The sequence below is a fragment of the Rana temporaria genome, chromosome 3 (genome assembly GCF_905171775.1).
Source record: "Rana temporaria chromosome 3, aRanTem1.1, whole genome shotgun sequence".
In the NCBI taxonomy this organism is placed as follows: Eukaryota; Metazoa; Chordata; class Amphibia; order Anura; family Ranidae; genus Rana; species Rana temporaria.
The window spans coordinates 129,403,508-129,428,507 of record NC_053491.1 but is presented as its reverse complement, the minus strand read 5'-3'; the positions used below and the strand labels follow the sequence as shown (position 1 = coordinate 129,428,507).

Below are 25,000 nucleotides of genomic sequence, written 5' to 3'. Positions count from 1 at the left end.
AAAAAAAAAAAAAAAAAAGCTAGCAACTATCGGTTGTTAAGGAGCGGGGCCGCCACGTCCTTAACAACTGATAACTCATCCAGCTGTCAGTGGGGTTCTCCTGTTGACAGCTGAAGTGTAAACGAAGTCCCAGCAGCCAGGCAATGTTTATTAATAACGTTGCGCATAAACAGAAGGATAAAAAGAAACATTGAGGGTTTTTTACCAGGGCTCGACAAATCCGGGCGCCAGGTCGCCATGGCGACTAGAAATAGGGTTGTTTTTTTTGTGAGCTGGCGCCATCTGGTGGTGAGCCGTTGGTATTACAAGTTATTACCACCAGATGTGTAAGCTGGCGCTATCTGGTGGTGGCCGTTGGTATTACAAGTTAAGCATTACAAATTAAAAAGGAATTCTAATGTAATTTTTCACTATTTTCACTGCCATCTCCTTCCCTCTAATTAGAACCCCCAAACATTATATATTTTTTTATCCTAACACCCTAGAGAAAAAAATGGCGATCGTTGCAATACTTTCTGTCATGCCGTATTTGCGCAGCGGTCTTACAAGCGCACTTTTTTGGGAAAAAATTACACTTTTTTTAATTAAAAAATAAGACAACAGTAAAGTTATCCCAATTTTTTTTAATATTATGAAAGATAATGTTACGCCGAGTAAATTCATACCCAACATGTCACGCTTCAAAATTGCGTCCGCTTGTGGAATGCCGACAAACTTTTACCCTTTAAAATCTTCATAGGCGACGTTTAAAAAAATCTACAGGTTGCATGTTTTGAGTTACAGAGGAGGGCTAGAATTATTGCTGTCGCTCATGTATGTGTTCGCTTCTGCGCGCAAGCTCGTCGGGACGGGGCGCGTTTTCTGGCTCCTAACTTTTTTAGCTGGCTCCTAGATTCCAAGCAAATTTGTCAAACCCTGATTTACTAAAGGCAAATCCACTTTGCACTACAAGTGCACTTGAAAGTGCAGTCGCTGTAGATCTGAGGGGGACAAAAAACATTTTTTTTAGCTTGTACATGATGGGATGATAAAATCAGCAGAGCTTCCCCTCATTTCAGATCTACCCCTCAGATTTACAGTGACTGCCCTTCCAAGTGCACTTTCAGTGCAAAGTGGATTTGCCTTTAGTAAATAACCCTTTTCTTTTTGTATCTTTCTGTTTATTCATCCGCAGATCAAAGGATGAACTTCGATCTGCAGATAAAGAAAGTTTAAACCAACCTGTCAAGTAAAATTTTTTGTTTGTTTTTAAATTAATGTTCCTCTGTTTAACCTCTTATTAATCCTTAATTTACTCTAATTGGCCTTATTGTACTCCTTATTTTCCTTCTCCAATTAAATATTATTTACTGCTGTATTTTTTTTGTTCAGTTCTATTTTATGAACTATTTATAATTAAAACTTTTTTTTTGCTTTGTTCATTAATATTTTTTCACCTTTAACATATATTTACACGTTTCACATTGAAAAAAAAAGCAACATTTTTATTTTTTTATTTTGCAAATAAATTTTCAATGCTTTGTACCATTGCTGACAGCTGTGTAAACAAAACAGTTGTAGGTATCGGTAATTGGTGTTGACGAATACAAAAAAAACAAAAACAAACAAGTATCTGTACTCATTAAAAAATGAAATGGCATCGGTGCATCCCTATTTATGTATTTTTTATAATTAATTTTTATTTAACCAGTTCAATACCAGGCACTTTCGCCCCTTCCTGTCCAGGCCGATTTTTAGCTTTCAGCGCTGTCGCACTTTGAATGACAATTGCGCGGACATGCTACACTGTACCCAAACACATTTTTTTATCATTTTGATCAAATATAACTTTCTTTTGGTGGTATTTGATCACTGCTGGGGTTTTTATTTTTTGCGCAACAAATAAGAAAAGACCGTAAATTTGGGGGGAAAAAAACATTTTTCTTTGTTTCTGTTATAAAATTTTGTAAATAAGTGCGTTTTCTCCTTCACTGATGAGGCTGCACTGATGGGTACTGATGAGGTGGCACTGATGGGCGCTGATATGTGGCAATCATAGGTGTCACTGATGGGCATAGACGGGCAGCACTGATGGGCTCTGATAGGTGGCACAGATGGGCTCGATAGGTGGCACTGCTGGGCATCACTGATAATGAGACATCTGGCAGGCATTTGTAGTGGGCTCTGACTGGCACAATTTCTTGGCACTGATTGGCATCTTCTAAGCCGCGTACACACGATCAGTCCATCCGACCGTTCTCATCGCTTAACCGATGAAGCTGACTGATGGTCCGTCACGCCTACACACCATCGGTTAATTAACCGATCGTGTCAGAACGCTCAATGCGTCGACTTGATTCTGAGCATGCGCGGGTTTTTAACCAATGCTTTTGCATACTAACGATCTGTTTTGACCTATCGGTTAGGCGTCCATCGGTTACATTTTAAAGCAAGTTCCTATTTTTTTAACCCAAGGTTAAATAACCTATGGGGCCCACACACGATCGGTTTTGACCGATGAAAATGGTCTTTTAGACCGTTGTCCTCTGGCTATCCTATCGTGTGTACGAGGCCTAAGGGCACTGTGGGGCATCCCTGGTGGCCATGGGGGGCATACCTGGTCATCCATGTGTGCTGGCCATCCCTGGTGGTCCTGGCGGCATCCCTGGTGGTCCAGTGGGGGCATCCGCGGGGGGCTGCGCTGATAAACAATCAGTGTAGGCCCTCCCTGTCAGGAGAGGCGCCGATCGTCTCTTCTCTACTCGCATCTGTCAGACGCGAGTGAGGAAAAGCCGATAAACGTCTCTTCCTGTTTACATTGTGATCAGCCGTGATTGGACATGGCTGATCACGTGGTAAAGAGCCTCTGTCAGAGGCTCTTTACCGAGATCGGTGGTGCGGTGTGTCAGACTGACACGCCGCACCACCGATCGCAAAGCTGCGAGCGCCAGCAGTTATCCTGAAAGACGTCATATGACGTCCAGTCAGGATAACTGAACCACCGCCCAGCCGTCATTTTGCTATAAGCCGGGTGGGTAGTGGTTAATTATTGCATTTGAGCAGAAAAACGCTGATGTGCGATTGAGGTCTTATTTACACATGTATACAAAAAAATACTGCGCAGGTCCAAGGACAAGTGAATAGTGCTGAAACTATACAAAACTAAAATAAAATAAAATATAAAATTAAAAATAAAAAAATAATAAAAATACTGCTGCAGCTTATATGTCAGATAAACATAAATAATAAACAGAAAAAGGTAAAGCTGCGCTGTAACATGAATCAGCATAAATGTCAAATATGCTTATAAGTGATGCACACAAAACACCAGTGTAATAAATGAATATTGTGAAAAAATTATGTGCAAAAGTTCATGAAAAGGATGTATCAGAAAAGTTCAAATAAGTGACAGAACGTTCTCCGAATGGGTGATTAAAGATGTCCAGATGATATTGTGAATCTGTATAGCAGATGACAGAATCCTCCACCACTTATAATCTAACTGCTTACCAGAGCAAGAAGTTAGTCAGGCATATAAACATGTGAGCCATTTAAGGGATCCGGGAAATGCCGTCAGTCTCTCTCCAATCTCACCAATCCTCTACATCAGACCCAACTCTCTCCATAAGTACAACCCAGAGGAGAAAACCACTAATATAGCGTAATACCGTTGAGAATGGTTTTAATAATAAAAAGTAGTGCACTTACAAGTATGCAGATAAAAAAGTGCGTGTATCGATAATAGCCGGCCGGCTCTACTGTCCGCTCGTCCTTCCGGGTATACAGCGTGGTACGAATCGTGGTGACGTCAGCACGTCGCTCCTCCCTACGCCGTTTCGTCACAATAATGACTTCTTCCAGGGGCACAAGCGGCGTGCTGACTCGCCACTCTTTATAGCAATACATAACATCCGGGACCGCCCAGCTCTGAACCTTGGAGATCGCGGACATCAACCACCATTTTTGAATTGGGATCCCTGCCAGTATGACACTGTAGGTGATAATACCAAAACTAAAAAAACGGGTAGAACACATAACACTATTGGAAATAAAAAAATATATATAAAGCAGCGTGTTGATTCGCCACACTTATCATAATATACAACATCAGGAGCTACCCGATATTAGACCAAAAGGTCACAGACGTCCACCGCAATATCTAGATATGACATCACTAGCAGTGAAGAGTCCGTAGATGATGGCTAACATTATTGGATAATAAATGAAATTAAATGTTATGATATTAATGGACATTAAATAATCCATATAGCTAGAACAGGCAAAATGTCAGAAAGCAGCCTGCAAAAGGAAAACAGACTGCTTTACATAAATCTGCATCCTTGATGATCGCAGACATCCGCCTTCAGAGAGTAAATAATAAAATTAATAAAAAAAAAAATTACCCAACTGTATTAAAACTGTAGGTAATATAGAACAGCTTAAAAAGGAAAAAATAAAAATTAAAAATAAAAGGCGCATATCAATAATGAATGCATGGTAACTCACGCCTAGAGCAACCAAGCATCCAAACAATTGATTGCAAGATAAATAAAAATCACCCCACATAAAAATACAGCCTGAAAAGGCATGCTTGCCTTAAAAATGATTCTATAAAACAGGATATCTCCGTGTTAATAGGAAGTTGGATATAAGTTACAATAATTAGTAACCATTTGGAATTAGATCTAGCTTTTGTTGACAAGAGGGTGCTAGAAAAGCTGCCCTCTTGTGGCCACAACAAAAAAGCCAAATGGATGTAATTTCCATTAGGGGGGAAACAGATATTTATTTAAGAAGGATTTTAAGACCTCAGTCTGTTAAACTAAGGGGGGAATAGTGATATTAGTCACTGGTTTGTGTTCAAATTTTGTTCACTTGGAGAAAAAATATGTTTTTTTTAAAAACAATACCCAAAAGAAAAATCATTAAGGGCCCAGATGTACCAAGGCTCAGAGTTGGTTTACAAGCAATGATTATAGAAACACAAATACTACCCATTATCTATGAATGCATTTACGTCTGTATCTATGTTCAATCCGTAAGGACTATATGTACGGATTCGATAAATCCAGGCCATTTCCATCCTGGATAGCTCTCTAACCAATGAGCTTCCTCTCCAGTGAGGATCAAACTTATCTATCACAATAAAAAGGGTCCCCTCTGGGTTACATTCGTGGTATTGCTCATAGTGGCTGGACACTGAATGTTGCGAGAATCCTGATCTAATATTGGTGATATGCTCACCTAATCTAACATTCATTGGTCTTTTGGTCCTGCCAATATACTGTAGCCCACATGGGCATTCTAAGAGATAAACCACGCCAGTTGTGTTACACGTAATGAATGGCTCAATTTTGTGTTCTTTCAATGTACTTGTTGAAGTGAAACATAGGTTTTTTTTTGTTTTAATCCTATTCAGTTTACACACTGTACAATTCCTACATTGGTGGTATCCCTTAATATCCCGCTGAAAAAAAGACACTTTTTTGGTAGGAGGGTCCACTACATTGGGGGCAACCTTGTCCCGTAATGAGGGTACACCTCTGAAGATTACCTGAGGGTTAGCTGGTAAAAATGTATTAATAATCCTGTCATTAGATAATATGTGCCAATGCTGTTTAATCAATCTTTTTATGGCATAATGCTGGCTAGAATATGTGGTGATAAATGGCACAATAGGTCTATCCTTAATTTGTTTGGCGCCAGGGGCCAATAAGGTATTCCTATCAATGACAGCCACCTCATTATAGGTGTTTTCCAGCAATTCAGGATCATAACCCTTCTCCAAAAGTCTGACTTTAAGTATACCAGCCTGAGTCTCATAGTCTTTCAAGGTAGAACAGTTCCTCCTCATCCTCACAAACTGGCTTTATCACTTATAAGCATATTTGACATTTATGCTGACTCTTATTTACACAGTCGGCAACTAGCTCCATTAGAAACTAGTTCCATCTTTGGCTGCAACTTATTGAGAAAGACTTGCTGCCAGTCTGCACATTAGGAAACTGGTGGTAATTACAGTGATATTAAACCTTCGGTGTTCTTTAGTTTGTCACATTGGAAACAATAAAACAAACATCTCCAATAAACTTTTTGTTAAAAATCTTAGCACTTGCAGTTTACAGCTATCAATGCTCCCAGCTCTTGATCTGCTTAGTGCCGCATCCCTGAATTTCTAGTCTTCACAGGAAAAAGTGGACAGTGCAGTCTCCAGCCAGTTTGTTAGCTTCGAGGAGGAGCAGGGGAATGCCTTGTCATCCTACGCTACCGGGCTGAGTGTTTCTAATGATGCAAGACCACGTATAAATTGCCCGAATTGCGCAGTTGGGCACCAACCAGTAGAAAACCAACCATGCATAGGACTTTCAATGTACACCACAATTTAAATTCCATACATTTATTTTATTCCTGTAAAACATTGATCCATAGATCATTAAAATATATATTTTGACCATAGTAGACAATTTATAGACCTACAAACATACAGGTGCATCTCAAAAAATTGGTACCTTGGATTATGAGCATAATTTGTTCCAGAAGAATGCTTGTAATCCAAAGCACTCGTAATTCAAAGCAAGTTTCCCCATAAGAATCAATGGAAACTCTGATAATTTGTTCCACAGTGACTGCTATTGTATGCAGTACCGCATATGGCCAGAGGTGGGGGGGTGCTGGAGACACTCGTAAACACTCGAGGACCGTTTGGATGCACTCTGAGCACCTCTGGCCAAATGCAGTACTGCACACCCCATTGGCTTGAATCCTGCTCGTATTGCGAGACAACGCTTGCAGACCAAGTCAGGATTTAAAAAAAATAATAGCTCATATTGTGAAATGCTCGTAAATTGCATTACTCACAATCCGAGGTAAAGAGGAACTGCAGTCTACTCACATAATTTGTAATAAAAACATCTTTGCCATTCTAAAGCTTCCCTCTACCCACTTTGCATATTTTATATATACTGTGATTCTGTACTTGCCAAATATGCTGCAGGAATCTCCCTCCACTGAGTCTGGCTGCAGCCATTTTAACTGTGGGCAGCTGAAGCTGCTGCCTGTTCACTTCCTGGATTTACACAGAGGCAAACCTCTAGCTCTGCAGCTCTCATTTGCCCTCTTATGACTCGTCCCCCCCCTCCCTTCCTGGCAAACTCTCACGAGAGTGAAGCCTCGTACACACGACCGAGGAACTCGACGGGCGAAACACATCGCTTTCCTCGTCGAGTTCCTTGTTAGGCTGTCAAGGAACTCGACAAGGCAAGTTTCTCCATTCCCGTCGAGGAAATAGAGAACTTGCTCTCTTTTTGGCTCGTTGAGTTTCTCAACAGTTTCCTCGACGAAAATGTACACCCGACCGGTTTCCTCGGCAAAAAAATATCTCCCAGCAAGTTTCTTGCTGGTTTTTGCCGAGAAACTCGGTCGTGTGTCTACGAGATTTCAGAGAGAGAGCTTTGCATGATGTCATAAGCCTAGGCTTAAGTGAGTTGTATAAGGTATTTACTGGCAGAAAAAAAATGTTTTACTATCCCAAGTTACAACAACAAGGGCAGAAGATTCAATAGATGGAAAGATGAAAAAATTACTGAAGGTCCGCTTTAAGTTTCAAAAAGTGAAACTTCTATATTATATAGGTTCATTACACACAGAGTGATATATTTCACGCATTTTTCTTCTTTTCATTTTGATTATGGCTTACAGCTAGTGAAAACCCGAAATTCGGTATCTCATGGTGTCATACTCTATGATCAGCTAAATAACTCAAAGCACCTGTAAAGCCCCTTTCACACGGGACATGTCTGTTTTTACGGACTCCGCTTGCTCAGCAGGGATTAATCCATTGATCTTCGCTGAGCAGCCGGATTACAGGTCCGTCTCCACTTAATGTGCAGAGATGGACCTGTTAGAGTCCCGCTCTCCTCTATACCGCCTGTCTCTTTTCATCCGATCGGCCAGACAGATGGAAAATAGGACCTCCATTGGAGGATTTGGGGGATCGGATAGCAGCGGATGTCATTGCTGACATCCATCGCTCCATAGAGGTGAATGGAGTGTCTCATCAGGTCCGCCTGAAAAACAGATAGGCGGACCTGATCGGACAGCATGTGTGAAGGGGGCCTTTAACTGGTTTCTCAGTCTGGTTCAGTAGGTTACACAATCGTGGGGAAGACTGCTGACCGTTGTCCAGAAGGCAGTCATTGACACTCTCTACAAGTAGGGTAAGCCACAAAAGGTCATTGCTAAAGAAGCTGGCTGTTCACAGAGTACTGTATCCAAGCATAATAATGGAAAGTTGAATGGAAGGAAAAAGTGTAGTAGAAAAAGGTACACAAGCAACAGGGATAGGACTATGAAGCAAAGGCCATTCAAGAATTTGGGGAGATTCACAAGGAGTGGACTGAGGCTGGTGTCATTGCTTCAAGAGCCACCGCACACAGACGGATCCTGGACATGGGCTTCAAATGTCACATTCCTTGTGGCAAGCCACTCCTGAACCAGAGACAACGTCAGAAGCGTCTTTCCTGGGCTAAGGAGAAAAAAGGAATGGACTCTTGCTTAGTGCTCCAAAGTCCTCTTTTCGGATTCTGCATTTCTTTTGGAAATGAAGGTCCCAGAGTCTGGAGGAAGAATGGAGAGGCACAGAATCCAAGCTGCATGAGGTCCAGTGTGAAGTTTCCACAGTCAGTGATGATTTGGGGAGCCATGTCATCTGCTGGTGTTGGCCCACTGTGTTTTATCAAGTCAGCACAGCCCTCTACCAGGGAATGCTAGAGCACTTCATGCTTCCCTCTGCTGACCAGCTTTATGGAGATGCTGATTTTAATTTTATTTTCCACTTGGCACCTGCCCTTACTGCCAAAAGTACCAATACCAGGTTTAAAGTGGAGTTCCACCCAAAAATGGAACTTCCGTTTTAAGTGATGGTGACCCCCTGACATGGCACATTTGGCATGTAATTTTTTGGGGGGTGGAGTGGATACCCAGTTTTTATGGGCTCCCACTTCCTCCTCTGGCTCAGCGGTGCAGGAAGGAAGTTCACCTCTCCCCCCCCCTCCCTACAATCTTCTGGGACACGTCACAGGTCTCAACCATTCACAGAGCGCTGCGCCAGCATGCGCAGTGCGTGCCTGGCTGTGAAACCACAGCAGGGTGCCCACAGTTAGAACGTCGGCACCTCGGAGAGGAGCGGGGCTTCATGCGCCCGTGTCGCTGGACCGCGGAACAGGTAAGTGTCTGATTATTAAAAGTTACCAGCTACACTTTTTGTAGCTGCAAAATTTTAAATAGTTGGAACTCCGCTTTAATGATCATGGTATCACTGTGCTTGATTGGCACACAAACTCACCTGACCTAAACCCCATAGAACAGTGATGGCGAACCTTGGCACCCCAGATGTTTTGGAACTACATTTCCCATGATGCTTATGCACTCTGCAGTCTACTGGAGATCATGTTAAATGTAGTTCCAAAACATCTGGGGTGCCAAGGTTCGCCATCACTGCCATAGAAAATCTGTGGGATATTGGCAAGAGGAAGATGAGACATCAGACCCAACAATACAGACAAGCTGAAGGTCGATATCAAAGCAACCTGGGATTCCATAACACCTCAGCAGTGCCCCAGGCTGATCGCCTCCATGCCACACTGCATTGATGCAGCAATTCATACAAAAGGACCCCCCGACCAAGTATTGAGTTCATACAACACTGTACATGGACATACTTTTCAGTATGCCAACATCAACGCCCCTTGACATGTGACTATTGATGGGTTAGTCGGCATCAAGCAGCCCTTACCCTATACTCACTTGGTCCCATTTCCTGTATTCAAGCCAACATTTGTGTATTAAAAATCCTTTATTTTTTATTGGTCCTATATAATATTCACATTTTCTGAGATCCAGAATTTTTGGTTTTCACTAGCTGTAAGCCATCATCGTCAAAATTAAAAGAAAGAAATGCTTGAAATATATCACTGGCCCAGATTCAAGAAGCAATTGCGCCCGTGTAACCATAAGTTACACAGCGCAATTGCTTACTTGCTCCGGTGTAACGAGTGCTCCTGATTCAGGAACCTCGTTACACCGACTGCAGCCTAAAATCTGCGCGGCATAAGGCTCTTATGCCCCGCAGATTTTAGGCTGCATTCTTGCGGGGGCCGCTAGGGGGCGCTCCCATTGTGATCAGCGTGTAGTATGCAAATTGCATACTACCAACTGATTCACAAACTTGCGCGGGCCCCGCGCAAGCCAGGTATGGAGTTTCCGTACGGCAACTTTAGCGCAAGGCTGCCCTTTCTAATAGCAGGGGCAGCCAATGCTAAAGTATAGCCGCCGCTCCCGCGCCGTGAAATTTGAATTTCACGGCGTTTGCGTAAGTGATTTGTGAATGGCGCTAGACGCCATTCACGTTCACTTTGAAGCAAATGACGTCCTTGCGACGTCATTTGCCGCAATGCACGTCGGGAAAGTTTCCCGAAGGAGCATGCGCTGTACGCTCGGCGCGGGAGCGCGCCTAATTTAAATGATTCCCGCCCCCGGCAGGATCATTTACATTGCGCGCGCTTACGCCGGGCAATTTTGCCAGCACGCCCTCGCAATTCACGGAGCTACTGCTCCGTGAATCGAGGGCAGCGCAAAATATTTGCGTGGGCGCAGGGCAAAATCGTTGCCCTGTGCCCGCGCAAATATAGCGCAATTCTACCTGAATCTGGGCCACTGTGTGTAATGCATCTATATAAAATAAGTTTCACTTTTAAAATTGAATTACTGAAATATTTTTTTTTTTTTATATATTTGTATTCTTTATTGGTTTTCATCATCGTATATAAAAAAACAGATTACATTAATATAAAACCTTGATATTAACTTTTCTTATCATACATAATCTTTTCAATTTCATACATTTATTCAATTTCTTCTCCCCTCCCTCTTCTATAGTATTTTTGAAATACTGAAATAAATTAAACTTTTTAATGATATTCAATTTTTTTGAGATGCACCGATGAGATGTTCAAATATTTTTCGATGCACCTGTATTTCACATAGAATAAATATTTGCTTCACAGTAAATCTTTTTCCACTGGTCAGAAAATTGCTTATCTCCTTTGTTGTTTCCAAGCCAGATCTCTCCAGAAGTCCTAGATAGTAATAACATCTGGGGTTTCGGCGATCATTACGATACAATTCGTGGGTCCTAAACATCCCACTTCCCCAGGCTCTGTAAGACTACATTAATAAAGTATCCTAAGTCTATATTCAACCTAATAAATATACACGCACGCATCACCATAACAAAACTTTTTACTATTATTTTTGCGAGTAAAAGGACCATGAACTCGGGGACCACCAAAACTCCCCCTAGTAGGCAAATTAACAAAAGAGGAAAAAAACGTACTCCCTAGGAGGTGAGGAAATCTAGATTTGTATGCGACAACGTGCAACGTTAAAAACGATTTGTTTTTTTACGTTCGTGTAGAATTAGTGTATAAAACATCCATTTAACCACTTCCCGCCCGGTCAATAGTCAATTGACGTCCGGGAAGTGGTTGTGAAATCCTGACTGGACGTCATGCCGTGGGGGCGCGCAGCGCGGTGATGTGGGGTGTCAGTCTGACACCCTGCATCTCGGTAAAGATCCTCCGGTGGAGGCTCTTTACCATGTGATCAGCCGTGTCCAACCACGGCTGATCTTGATGTAAACAGAAAGAGCCGTTGATCGGCTCTTCCTCACTCGCGTCTGACAGACGCGAGTAGAGGAGAGCCGGTCAGAGGCTCTCCTGACGGGGGGGGTTCGCGCTGATTGTTTATCAGCGCAGCCCCCCCCTCGGATGCCAAAACTGGACCACCAGGGAGTGCCCCCCGGTGCTCAATAGAGCAAAAAAAAAAAAAACACCAATAAAAAAAAAATTAACACAATCAGTGCCCAGAAATGGGCACTGACTGCCAACATGGGCACTGGCTGAAATGATGCCCAGAAATGCCATCAGTACCACCCAGTGTCCATCTCTTAGTGCCCATCTATGCCCAGTGCCCACCTATCAGTGCCACCCATGAGTGCCCATCAGTGCCGCCAAAGAGTGCCCAGTGCCGCCTATGAGTGCCCATCAGTGCCGCCTATGAATGCCCATCAGTGCAGCATACCAGCGCCGCCTATCAGTGACCATCAGTGCCACCTCATCGGTGCCCATCAGTGCTGCCATATCAGTGCCCGTAATTGAAGAAGAAAACGTACTTATTTACAAAAAAAATACCAAAAAAAAAAAAAAATTCTCTTTCGTTCATAGACGGACACAGCCTTCATTGACCTTAGGGTTATGCTTCTTCCTACCAGGAAATCTCCTGGTAGGAAGAAGCATAACCCTAAGGTCAATGAAGGCTGTGTCCGTCTATGAACGAAAGAGAAATGGATTTTACGGTGAGTACAAAAATCCTTTTTTTTCAAAAATGTCGGTCTTTTTTTAGTTGTTGCGCAAAAAATTAAAATCGCAGAGGTGATCAAATACCACCAAAAGAAAGCTCTATTTGTGGGAGCAAAATAATAAAAATTTCATTTGGGTACAGTGTAGCATGACCGCGCAATTGTCATTCAAATTGCGACAGTGCTGAAAGCTGAATATTGGCTTGGGCAGGAAGGTGCGTAAGTGCCTGGTATGGAAGTGGTTAAAGATGGGATATAAATATCTCCCATGTACTATACTTATTTGTAATATCAAAAATTTCCTCTAGAGGGCATTTCAAACCCACAGTATAATGAATTGTCCTTATACTGTGCAGATCACCAAGACCATAGTCCAACTGCAATATTTTTTTTAGAGAGAACTTAATTGCAGAACTGAAATGCAAAGTACCATTGCAACCAATTTGTTTTTTGTAAAAGAATATTTGCAGCATTGGCATGTTATACATAGTTACATTGTACCATTCCTGACCGAATCCCCTGGAAGCCGGAAATCCCTGAAACAGACATTGCTACTTCCGTGATCTCCGCTTGCTTCTGGGTCCAGGCTGCTTTCCTGCATTGTGAACACAGGAGGTCAGCTTTGCATTTTTCTAAATGAATAACAAGTGTTTTTTGATTGGACGAAGTGGAGAGTGTGATATCACCACCCCACCTTTTCATCTTGTTCAGTTAGGGTTCATGCACACAAGACATTTTTACAGCTGCTGTTAGGGGTGTTTGTCGTTTTTTTTTACCTGCCTCCAAAAGCCCCTCCATGTTAGCCTATGTGTAAATGCACAAATAAACTGTCAGAGGCGTTTAGGGGCAGTAGAAAAAAACGTCGGCCTGTGCTTCCGGTAGCTGTAAAAACAAGCTGTAAGAATGAAAAATGGCAAAAAACACAGCAAAACGCATCAGTCATTTGACATTTTTAGGTGTTTATACATTAAGAGTGTTTTAAATAAAAAAACGCCAAAAAAACGCCAAAAATTGCGAGCTAAACACTGGGAAACCGGGAGATTTTAGCGCTGCTGTAGTGCTGGTGTTTTTACAAATGTCATGTGTGTATGAGCCCTTAGAGAGCGCTTTACATTCTTTCAGAAAACGCAAAGCATTCTCTGATTGGCATCTGTGCTGAGCAGCCGAACTCCTGCATTCACAATGCAGGAGTGCAGCCACACAGCGCAAGACCTGAAAGTAAGCACATTGCCAACCCAAAGTAAGGAGAGGTACATCCAAATATACCAACACAAAACAAACCACCAAAAAGGATATAGCACCTCTATGCTTCTATAGCAGGAAATATTTATTTGGACACAAAATATCTCACATGTGTCTGTAATCCCCTAAACTGCCTCCTCGTTCTCACACCCAAGTTCAACTACTCCACCCATGCAACCCCCTGACACCTGAAAGCCCACCCCTAAGTATACCCTCTCCCCTGTGTCCCACCTAAAATCACAATCCTACTCTCCTATACAATACAATTTTCAATACACTAACTGCTGATATGGTCTGATGAAGAGAAAAAAAAGTCAATACTTTCAATCAATGGACTCTTTTGGATTACAACCTGTATGTGGACTTTTTTCTCATTAGACCATATTAGCGGTTAGTGCATTGGAGATTGTATTGTATAGAATGGTAGGATTGGGGTTTTAGGTGGGATACCGGGAAGAGGGTATACTCCGGGATGGGGGGGCGGGGTTAACTTTCATGTGTCGGGAGGTTGCATGGGCGGAGTAGTGGAAATAAGAGAAGGGAATAGAATAGAAAAAACAATAGACTAGACTAGAATAGAATAAAATAGAATAGAAAATAAGAGAATATAATTGGAAAAAAACAATAGACTGGAATAATATAGAATATAATAAAATCGATTATAACTGTCTTTCAAAAATAGAATGAATTTTTAGAATTTGGAAAATTACTAATCAAATTCGAAAACGAATTAACAAATTTAACTAAATTAAATTATTTAAATAACAAAGCTAAGCCAATTTTTTGTTCTGCACATATCTAGTGCTGCTTAGTCGTCTTTGTCTCTCTCTGAGTGGAGGCACTTGCCTACTGAAAATGGAAAAAACTTCCGTCCTGTACAGGTAAGATATTTAGAAAGCTAATATACACTTTTCCTTCGATTTCCCTTCTAAATGTTTGTTTTTTTTTGTCTGAATTTCTCACTTCCTGTTCCTCCTCAGTAAGCTGTTCTGTCTGACTAACCACCGCTCGGAACAGCTTACTGAGGAGGAACAGGAAGTGAGAAATTCAGACAAAAAAAGAAAACATTTAGAAGGGAAATTGAAGCAAAAGGTAAGTAAACCAACAATGCACTAGCTTAAAGGAACCTATTTAGAAAATAAAAAACAAACCTTTACAACCCCTTTAAAGTGGTTGTAAAGTCCAGAAGGTTTTCTTATCTTAATGCATTCAATGCATTAAGATAAATAGCCTTTTGTGTGAGCAACCCCCTCAATACTGACCTGAGCCCATCTCGATCCAGTGATGTTGCAGAAGTGTCTCGGCTGCCCTGGACTCTCCCTCCTCATTAGCTGAGATAGTATCGCTGCATCATTGGCTCCCGCTACTGCCAATCAAAGTCAGTGAGCCAATGAGGAGAGAGGGGGCAGGGCTGGGCCACAGCTCAGTGTCTTAATAGATACACGGAGCTGTGCCCCCATAGCAAGCTCAACAGAAGGGAGGGGCCAGAAGAGCCAAAGAGGGACCCGGGCTATTCTGTGCAAAACCACTGCAACAGAGCAGGTAAGTATAACATATTTGTTATTTGTACCAAAAAAATAAAAACTTGACTTTAGCATCACCTTAAAAAGGTACCTTACACATTTTTATATTTAGGAATGCCTATTGCATAAATAAAACTTTAAAAAAATGTGAACTTATCCTTTAATGGTTTCTAAATGTGATTACATATGTTCTTGTGTCAGCTCTGTTTATAAAACATTTCACTTACAGCAGGTACTATAGGAACTTTATTAGAAATTATTGTCTTTCAGAGTCCATTGGGCACCAATCAAATGTTACTTGTAGTTGTTGTTTATGTCTTTGGTAAGTGATGACTCTCTTGCTGTGTTATGTGGCCATTCCATTACGTGTCAGCAGTTTTATGTCCTTGTTGCAGGTTGAGTATGAGCACAGGTGAAGAAGAGTCTGGAAGAGTGAAACTTCAAACCACAAGAAGCTCCCTAACGCTCACACAGGACCTCGATGGGAATTTGATCCTGCATTGTCCTCAGAATGGTACCAGGATTTCCTTATCTTTAATGCTGAGCAAAACACACAAGTAGCAGAAAATGAAAAGATCGCTTCCATAACATAATTCAGCTTCACTGGTGATATTTCACATCGTCACAACGAAATAGGTCATGATTTGTTAAAACTAGGGTTGTCCCGATACCACTTTTTTAGGACCGAGTACAAGTACTGATACTTTTTTTCATGTATTCGCCGATACCTAATACCCATACTTTTTATTAAATGTGTCCCCAAATGCAGCCATGTTCCCCACAAATGCAGCCATGTTCCCCACAAATGCAGCCATGTCCCCAAAGAGAAAGCCAAGCCCCCCCGCCGCCAACGCCTAGTTGATCAGCGCGGGGAACAATACAGCTTTCATTTGAATAGCTGTGTGTTCCCCCGCCGCACCTCGTCATATATAGCCCCTCCCCCTTGTCTGGGCACTTTGATAGACAGATCACCCATCCAATCCTGGGACGGGTGATCTGTCTATCAAAATGCCCGGGGGAGGGGCTATATATGGCGCGGCGGGGGAAAACGCAGCTATTCAAATGAAAGCTGTATTGTTTCCCGTGCTGATCAACTAGACAGTGGCAGCGGGGGGGAGGTCTTAACTTTCTCTTTGAGGACTGCTCTGCTCCGCTCTCCGCCCCCTCGCCGCCCGCTCTCTCTCTGAAAAAAAAAAGTATCGGGTGAAGCATCGGGAGCATTTGCGTGAGTACAAGTACTCGCGCAAATGCTCAGTATCGGTACCGATACTAGTATCGGTATCGGGACAACCCTAGTTAAAAGGATTCAAAGGAGAGCCCCAGACATGGGAAAAAAATACAGGCGGTAGGCCTACAATACATAATATTATGCGACTGAAGTTCAAAGTGGAGTGGAGTGGGACTTTAATTTTGCCTCAGTGGAGTATGGACAGAGATATATACCACAATTATGAAAAAATAGAAAAGTTTTATTTGCCATCCATAGGCAGAAACTTCTTTAAAAATCTATTACAGTTAAAGACAAGATACAGTCTACTATTTCTTGAATCCAAGATGTGCAGGTCCTTGTAGATGGATTTTTATACAAGCGCCATTTCATTCTGGAGCATCTATAGTTACTTATTAGTAAAATCCAACGAAAACAGTGTAGAACTTTGACACAGAAATGCAGTTACATGTCGTACTGTAAAGGCTCGTACACACGATAGGTTAAACCGATTAAAACGGTCGGATGGACCGTTTTCATCGGTCCAAACCGATCGTGTGTGGGCGCATAGGTTATTTAACCTTCGGTTAAAAAAAAAGCCAACTTGCTTTAAAATGTAACCGATGGATTGGTAACCGATAGGTCAAAACGGATCGTTAGTAGGCACAACCATCGGATAAAAATCCACGCATGCTCAGAATCAAGTCGACGCATGCTTGGAAGCATTGAACTTTGTTTTTTTCAGCACGTCGTGTTTTACGTCACTGCGTTCTGACACGATCGGATTTTTAACTGATGGTGGGTCCTTCAGACCGTTTTCATCGGATGGACTGATCGTGTGTACGAGGCTTTACTGTTAGGCCTCGTACACACGATAGGTTAACCGGAGGACAACGGTCTGATGGACCATTTTCATCTGTCAAAACCGATCGTGTGTGGGCCCCCTAGGTTATTTAACCATCGGTTAAAAAAAAGCCAACTTGCTTTAAATTTAACCGATAGATTCCTAACCTATCGTTAGTAGGCACAACCATCGGATAAAAATCCACGCATGCTCAGAATCAAGTCGACGCATGCTTGGAAGCATTGAACTTCATTTTTTTTTCAGCACATCGTTGTGTTTTACGTCACCGCGTTCTGACACGATCGTTTTTTTTAACCGATGGTGTGTAGGCAAGACGGACCATCAGTCAGCTTCATCGGTTAAGGATGGACTGATCGTGTGTACGAGGCTTTGCGCTTCCTTTTTTAATTGTAAACTGCAGCAAATGTGAGAAATCCATTGACATGTGACCATAGAAATTGGATGAGGCAAAGGGGAGTGTCGGTTTGTTTGGTAGTGTGGCTATTGGTTTCTCTAACAGTCATTTCCAGCTACACCCCAAAACTTTATAGAAACTTTATTTGTGTTTGAAACATTGCTTTCAAAAACACATACCGGTAATTAGAATTTGGTACTGGGGGACATTTACATTGCGGAAAGGTAGGTGGTGCATGTTTAAATGCCAACCTTGAGTTGGGTTGGTGCTCTCATTCTATAATTCCTGTAATTGCAAGATATTAAAGTTAAATTCCTTTCACCTGAGAACACATTCACTTGAGGTTTTTATGTGTCATTGGTTATGCTGCTTTGAATTAATTTCAACTATTTTGTATGTTTTAATGTCAGAAAATGACCCAAGCTTTGAGGTGACCATGACTGCCACCACGGAAGTGGTGGATGGCGACATTAATGAAGAATCCATAACTCAGATACAGGTAAAATGTGGAAGCAGAGGAATATTTACAATAAAATTATAGACTGAAGTTATAATAAACCTATCACTTTATCCATCCAGGGTTAAATAATAGGTTCCCTTTATAGCCTTTCTCCTCTGGTCCTAATACTTACCTTGCCCGTGCACTTCTACATCCTGTTCACTAGGTGTCCTTCCAGGTACTTCTAGGTGTTGGGAGCATGTGACGCTTCCTTTCATGGTGACTGCACAGCTCCTGAGTGTCCAACAGATAGACTCAAGCATTGTCACATAAGGGTGGAAGTAAAGTTCCCTTTGTAAACTGCAATACAGACTGGAGCCAAGCCTTCAAAAGGCATTCTACTGGAGGCCATGATGGGTGAAAGGGGTGGCAGGGAGCACAGGAAGGTAGATGAGTAGTGAATTCACAGTAAAGTGATAGGTTCATCACCTCAGCTCCGGAACATTTACTCTCCTTCATGACCGGGCCATTTTTTGTGATACGTCACTGCGTTATTTTAACTCACAATTGTGCAGCCGTGCCACACTATACCCAAATAAATGTTATGTCCTTTTTTTTCCTCCACAAATAGAGATTTATTTTGGTGGTATTTGATCACTGCTGCATGTTTTTTTTTTTTTTTGTGCTATAAATAAAACAAGGCCACAATTTTGGGAAAAAAAACAATATTTTTTACTGTCTGCTAAAAAACACATAAAAATAAAAAGTAAAAATATCAAATGTCTTTATCAATATAGGACAGTTGGGCTCGGATTCACGTACAGCGGCGTATCTTTGAGCGGGCGTAACGTATCCTATTTACGTTACGCCTCCGCAACTTAGACGGGCAAGTGCAGTATTCTCAAAGCACTTGCTCCGTAAGCCACGCCTAATTCAGATGTGGAACAGGGGGGCGTGTTTTATGTAAATAACTTGTGACCCGACGTGATTGACGTTTTTCACGAACGGCGCATGCGCCGTCTGTGGATATATCCCCGTGTGCATTGCTCCAAAGTACGCCGCAAGGACGTATTGGTTTCGACGTGAACGTAAATTACGTCCAGCCCCATTCACGAACGATTAGCGCAAACGACGTGAAATTTTAAAAATTTGACGCGGGAACGACGTCCATACTTAACATTGGTACGCCGCATGTACGCCTTCTATAGCAGGGGTAACTTTACGCCGGGAAAAGCCTAACGTAAACGGCGTATCTGTACTGCGTCGGCTGGGCACACGTTCATGAATTCGCGTATCTAGCTGATTTACATATTTCTAGGCGTAAATCAGCGTACACTCCCCTAGCAGCCAGTGTAAATATGCAGTTAAGATCCGACGGCGTAAGAGACTTACGCCGGTCGGATCTAATACAAATCTATGCGTAACTGATTCTAAGAATCAGGTGCATAGATACGACCGCTCAGACTCAGAGATACGACGGTGTATCTGGAGATACGCCGTTGTATCTCCTTTTGAGAATCTGGGCCTATGTATTTTGCTACTTATTTTTGCAAACAAAAATCTCAATAAGCGTATATTGATTGGTTTGTGCAAAAGTTATAGCGCCTACAAACTAGGAGGTAGATTTATGGAATTATTATTATTATTTTTTTTACTAGTAATGGCGACGGTCAGCGACTTATAGCGGGACTGCAACATTGCGGTGTACAAATCTGACACTAACTGACACTTTTGACACTTTTTTGGGTAACCAGTGACACTAATACAGGGATCAGTGGTAAAAATATGCACTGTCACTGTACTAATGACACTGGCTGGAAAGGGGTTAATGTCAGGGGCGATCAAAAGGGTTAAAATGGTTCTAAAGTCAGAAGGTTTTTAATCTTAATGCATTCTATGCATAAGATAAAAAACCTTCAGTGTGCAGCAGCCCCACTAATACTTACCTGAGGCCATCTCAATCCAGTGATGTTGCATGAGAGACTCCACTGCGCGGGACTCTCCCTCCTCATTGACTGAGAAAGCAGCGGGGCGCCATTGGCTCCCACTGCTGTCAATCAAGGGGGCACACAGAGCAGCGGCTCAGCTCGGGTGCCCCCATAGCAAGCTTCTTGTTAAGGGGGCACTCGGCAGGAGGGAGGGGCCAGGAGCACCGGCGTGGGAGTGGAGAAGAGGAGGATCTGGGCTGCTCTGTGCAAAACCACTGCACTGAGCAGGTAAGTATGACATTTATTTTTAAATAATAAAAAAATTAGACTTTAGCCCAGGTTTACACTGGGTACGATTTGGTACGATTTGAGATGCGATTTCACATGTCAAATCGCATCTCAAATCGGCGGCATTTGCCGGCAATTGTCGGCAATGGCACCGTCCTAATCGGTGCGACTCCGCATCTGCGGCGCTGCACCGATTTCAAAAAGTAGTTCCTGTACTACTTTTTGCGATTTCGGGCCGCGATTTACATTGAACCCTGCACAGATGTCTCTTAAATCGCGGCCGAAATCGCAGCAAAATCGCGATTTTGAATTCGCAGCAGTGTGAACCTAGCTTTAGTATCACTTTAACTGAGTTCCTTTTACAAGGGGAAGGCGGTGCTTTTACAAGAGGAACACAGGATCCATGCCTTCCCTACTGGCAGAATGGCAGTCTGCCTTGTTTACACAGGCCATTCTGCCTGTGTACCTAAGGATCAGTGGGTGTCGGTGGACATCAAGTCCGTGACACCCCCTGTGCACCCCCACAGGGAGCGAGCCGGCGGCACACATGCGCACGCCACGACCCAGAAGTATGGGATCACGCGTATATAGTGCAGTCTCCTTGTAGCAGTAAAGCTACAATAGGGCGGTCATAAAGTGGTTAAATATGACATCTTTGTTTGACATGACCATTGCAGATTAGATTGTCTCATGTTTGCCTCCGGCCTGTATTAAGCCCCTTGATTAGCAACAGTAGTGCATGACATCACACTGTCCAGGTTAAAGGTGCACTGTTGTCAAAACTGAAAATGACCCCATGAAATATATAGGGGAAGCTTAGCTTACCTGCTCAGTATGTCTGTTTCTTCCAGGTGTAGCTGTAGAAAATCAGTCCATCCTTTTACCGTTTGTTAGTAAGCTCGTAATCTAAGAACTTCTGCTTGTAATGTAGAAGCGTTATTCCCAAACACACCAAGGGCAGGCATCTTGATGTCTTTCACATATAAAAACCATATATACTGTATAAAGAAAAAAGGCAGTGCTATTAAGCTACTAAGCAATTCTTACCTGCCATAGAAGTTTGATTGTGATTGGTGATGCAGGAAGCAGAGAGAAATGGGAATTTACACAGCACAGGCGTCAGAACTATGAATAGGGTGGACTTTCTGATTTTAGCACATTTGCTTAGTTTGCAGGATAAGGCCTTGTACACACGGCCAGACATGTCCGATAAAAACGGTCCGCGGACCGTTTTCATCGGACATGTCTGCTGGGAGGTTTTGGTCTGATGTGTGTACACACCATCAAACCAAATTCCCCGCGGACAGAAAACGCGGTGACGTGGCGGCGACGATGACGCGGCGACGTGCGCGACCCAGGAAGTTCAATGCTTCCACGCATGCGTCGAATCAATTTGACGCATGCGCGGGACTTCGGGCCAGCGGACATGTCCGATGAGTCGTACTAACCATCGGACTTGTCCGACGGACAGTCTTCCAGCGGACAAATTTCTTAGCATGCTAAGAAACTTTTGTCCTCTGGAAACCTGTCCACTAGGCCGGAAAACTGTCTGGTAGGCTCTACACACGGTCGGACATGTCCGCGGAAACTGGTCCGACGGACCAGTTTCCGCGGACATGTTCGGTCGTGTGTACAAGGCCTTACAGTAGCTAATAGATTTGGTTTCACTTGTTACCTGAAATTACTCTGTAAAATGCATGACTGAATATTTACATATATGGGATAAATTTTATGTAGTTCTAACTAAAGCAGACATACCGTAATTTAAAGGATAAGTTCACCTTTTGTAACGTGCAGGGGCGGACTGACAACTCATGGGGCCCTCGGGCAATAGGAGATTATGTGGCCCCCAGGCAATAGGAGATTATGGGGCCACACAGTACTGTATACACACACACAGTATACACACACAGTATACACTGAGAAGGTACTGGAGAGGCGAGGCAGCTATAATCTTGGGATTTTTAGACCAAAAGGATGTCGGTAAGGGACATTTTAGGAACAGATGTAAAAAAACACAGATTTTTACATACTGACCCTGGTTTTACTGAGGCTGGCAACCCTGATGGGGCCCCCTAGTGGCATGGGGCCCTCGGGCAGTGCCCGAGAGCCCGAATGGTCAGTGTTATATGTTACACCCATATTCAGGGTGTAACATGTTACAGATGCATCGGCCCCTGCTCCAGCCGAACCCTCGGTCTGACAGCTATCTTCACCTTCAATAAACGCAGGCGTGCAAGGCTCCACCCGCTGGGTTCCTCATCCATTTACAGTGTTCTGTGAATGGGAAAACTACAAGGTCGGAAAGACTTTGCAGCTGTCAGCTTGTAGTTCTCTAACTACCACAGCACTGTGTAGTTCATTAAGTTTCTAGGTAGTTCATTTAGGGCCCTTTCACACGGGGCGGATCAGTAATGATCCACCTCCGTGTGTCCGTACAGCTCAGTGGGGATCCTTCGTAAAATCCCTGCTGAGCTGGCAGCTGACAGGGCGGTCCCCGCACACTGTGCAGGGACTGCCCTGTCTTTCCTCCGCTCTCCCCTATGGGGGATCGGATGAACACGAACCGTATGTCCGCGTTCATCCGATCCGATCCGGCAGACGGAAGAAAAATAGGATTTTCTTCCGTCCGATTTTGCGGAGGCGGACAAATTACGGGTGTCAGCGGATGGTCATCCGCTGACACCCGTAATCACATAGGGACCCATGTATGTCCCGTTTTCATCCGCAACGGACGAATGAAAATGCTGACATACGGTCCGCACGTGTGAAAGGGCCCTTAGTCTTTCTGTCTCAGTCCGGAGGTGCAGCCAAACAGATATACAGACTGCAGGGCGGAGGCATTGCATACACAATCTGCTGATCGTGGGTGCAATGCTTTACAGCATTATTACAAAAAAGAGATTTTTAATACAGCTTACCTGTAAAATCTTTTTCTTGGAGTACATCACGGGACACAGAGCGGCATTCATTACTATATGGGTTATATGGAGTACCTTCAGGTGTAGACACTGGCAATCTTCAAACAGGAAATGCCCCTCCCTATATAACCCCCTCCCATAGGAGGAGTACCTCAGTTTTGTAGCAAGCAGTATGCCTCCCAAAATGGTCCTCAAAAGAGGGGTGGGAGCTCTGTGTCCCGTGATGTACTCCAAGAAAAAGATTTTACAGGTAAGCTGTATTAAAAATCTCTTTTTCTTTATCGTTACATCACGGGACACAGAGCGGCATTCATTACTATATGGGATGTCCCAAAGCAATGCTTACAATGAGGGGAGGGAGAACATCTCCAAGACAAAAGGATTTAATTTAGAGATATACTCAAATCATAATAAATCCAACTTATTTGAGAAAAATAATCTTAAATTTTAAATTTAACTCAAAAAAAGAGGAGCCCCCGGAATCCGAGGGTCTCAAACTGCAGCCTGCAGCACTGCCTGCCCGAAGGCAGTATCAGTATTCCTTCTTACGTCCAACTTGTAGAATTTTGTAAATGTGTGGACAGAAGACCAGGTTGCCGCCCTGCAAACTTGAGCCATAGAGATCTGGTGGTGTGCTGCCCAGGAGGCGCCCATGGCTCTAGTAGAATGAGCCCTTAATGATACTGGAGGAGGCAACCCTTTCAAGCCGTAGGCCTGAGTGATCAATTGCTTAATCCACCTAGAGATGGTGGACTTTGCAGCTGCCTGCCCCTTCTTGGGCCCATCCGGTAGAATAAACAGCACATCTGTTTTCCGGATCTTCTCTGTAGCTTTAAGATAGGCCTTCATGGCCCTGACAATATCCAAGGTATGCAGCAACCCTTCCTTTCTGGAAGTAGGTTTAGGGAAGAAGGATGGTAATACCAAATCCTGGTTCAAATGAAAACTGGATATGACCTTCGGTAAGAAGGAAGGATGAGGGCGGAGAACGACCTTGTCCTTATGAAATATAAGATATGGTTCCTTACAGGATAAGGCTGCCAGTTCCGAAACTCTTCTTGCGGAAACTATGGCAACCAAAAACACCAACTTCCTTGTCAGTAGAACCAAAGGAACTTCAGCCAACGGCTCAAACGGTTGTTTCTGTAAACTCGACAGAACAAGATTTAAATCCCACGGACAAAGCGGGGATTTAACTGGAGGTTTAATACGTAAGACCCCTTGAAGGAAGGTCTTAACCAGCGAGTGGGTGGCCAGCGGCCGCTGAAACCACACTGACAGGGCAGAAATCTGTCCTTTGATTGTGCTTAATGCCAATCCTTTATCCACTCCTAGCTGGAGAAAACTTAAAACTCTATCTATGGTGAACTTGCGAGGAAGCCATAGCTTGGACTCGCACCAGCCTATATAGGCCTTCCAGACCCTGTGATAAATCACCCTAGAGACCGGTTTCCTGGCTCTGATTAGGGTAGAGATTACTTTCTGAGACAGACCTCTACCCCTGAGAATCAAGGATTCAGCTTCCAGGCCGTCAAATTTAGATGCCGTAAGGCAGGGTGGAGGATCGGACCTTGCGATAGCAGGTCTGGCCGTAGAGGAAGAGTCCAAGGGTTTCCCACTACCATCCTTAGGATTAGTGAGTACCAAGCCCTTCTGGGCCATGCTGGAGCTACCAGGATAACTGGTATGTGCTCCACCCGGATCCTGCGCAGCAGGCGGGGTAGTAACTGGAGCGGGGGAAACGCATAAAGAAGCTTGAACTGATGCCAAGGGCAAACCAGAGCATCGGTTCCGCAGGC

General features: G+C 43.3%; 1 protein-coding gene across 2 annotated transcripts in view; it reads left to right on the top strand.

Annotated features, from left to right (window-relative positions):
- The window catches only part of DMTF1 (cyclin D binding myb like transcription factor 1), an 84,361-nt gene that overhangs the window by 3,729 nt on the left and 55,632 nt on the right, over window positions 1–25,000 (top strand). Inside the window, exons 2-3 of one of the 2 annotated variants that reach the window (XM_040343431.1) lie at window positions 15,555–15,673; window positions 18,036–18,124. In XM_040343431.1, the coding sequence (XP_040199365.1) occupies window positions 15,562–15,673; window positions 18,036–18,124 (201 nt within the window). In that variant the 5' untranslated portion in view covers window positions 15,555–15,561. Of the gene's footprint in view, window positions 1–15,314; window positions 15,674–18,035; window positions 18,125–25,000 lie in introns of those variants that run through there. The other variant, XM_040343430.1, reaches the window with a different exon arrangement.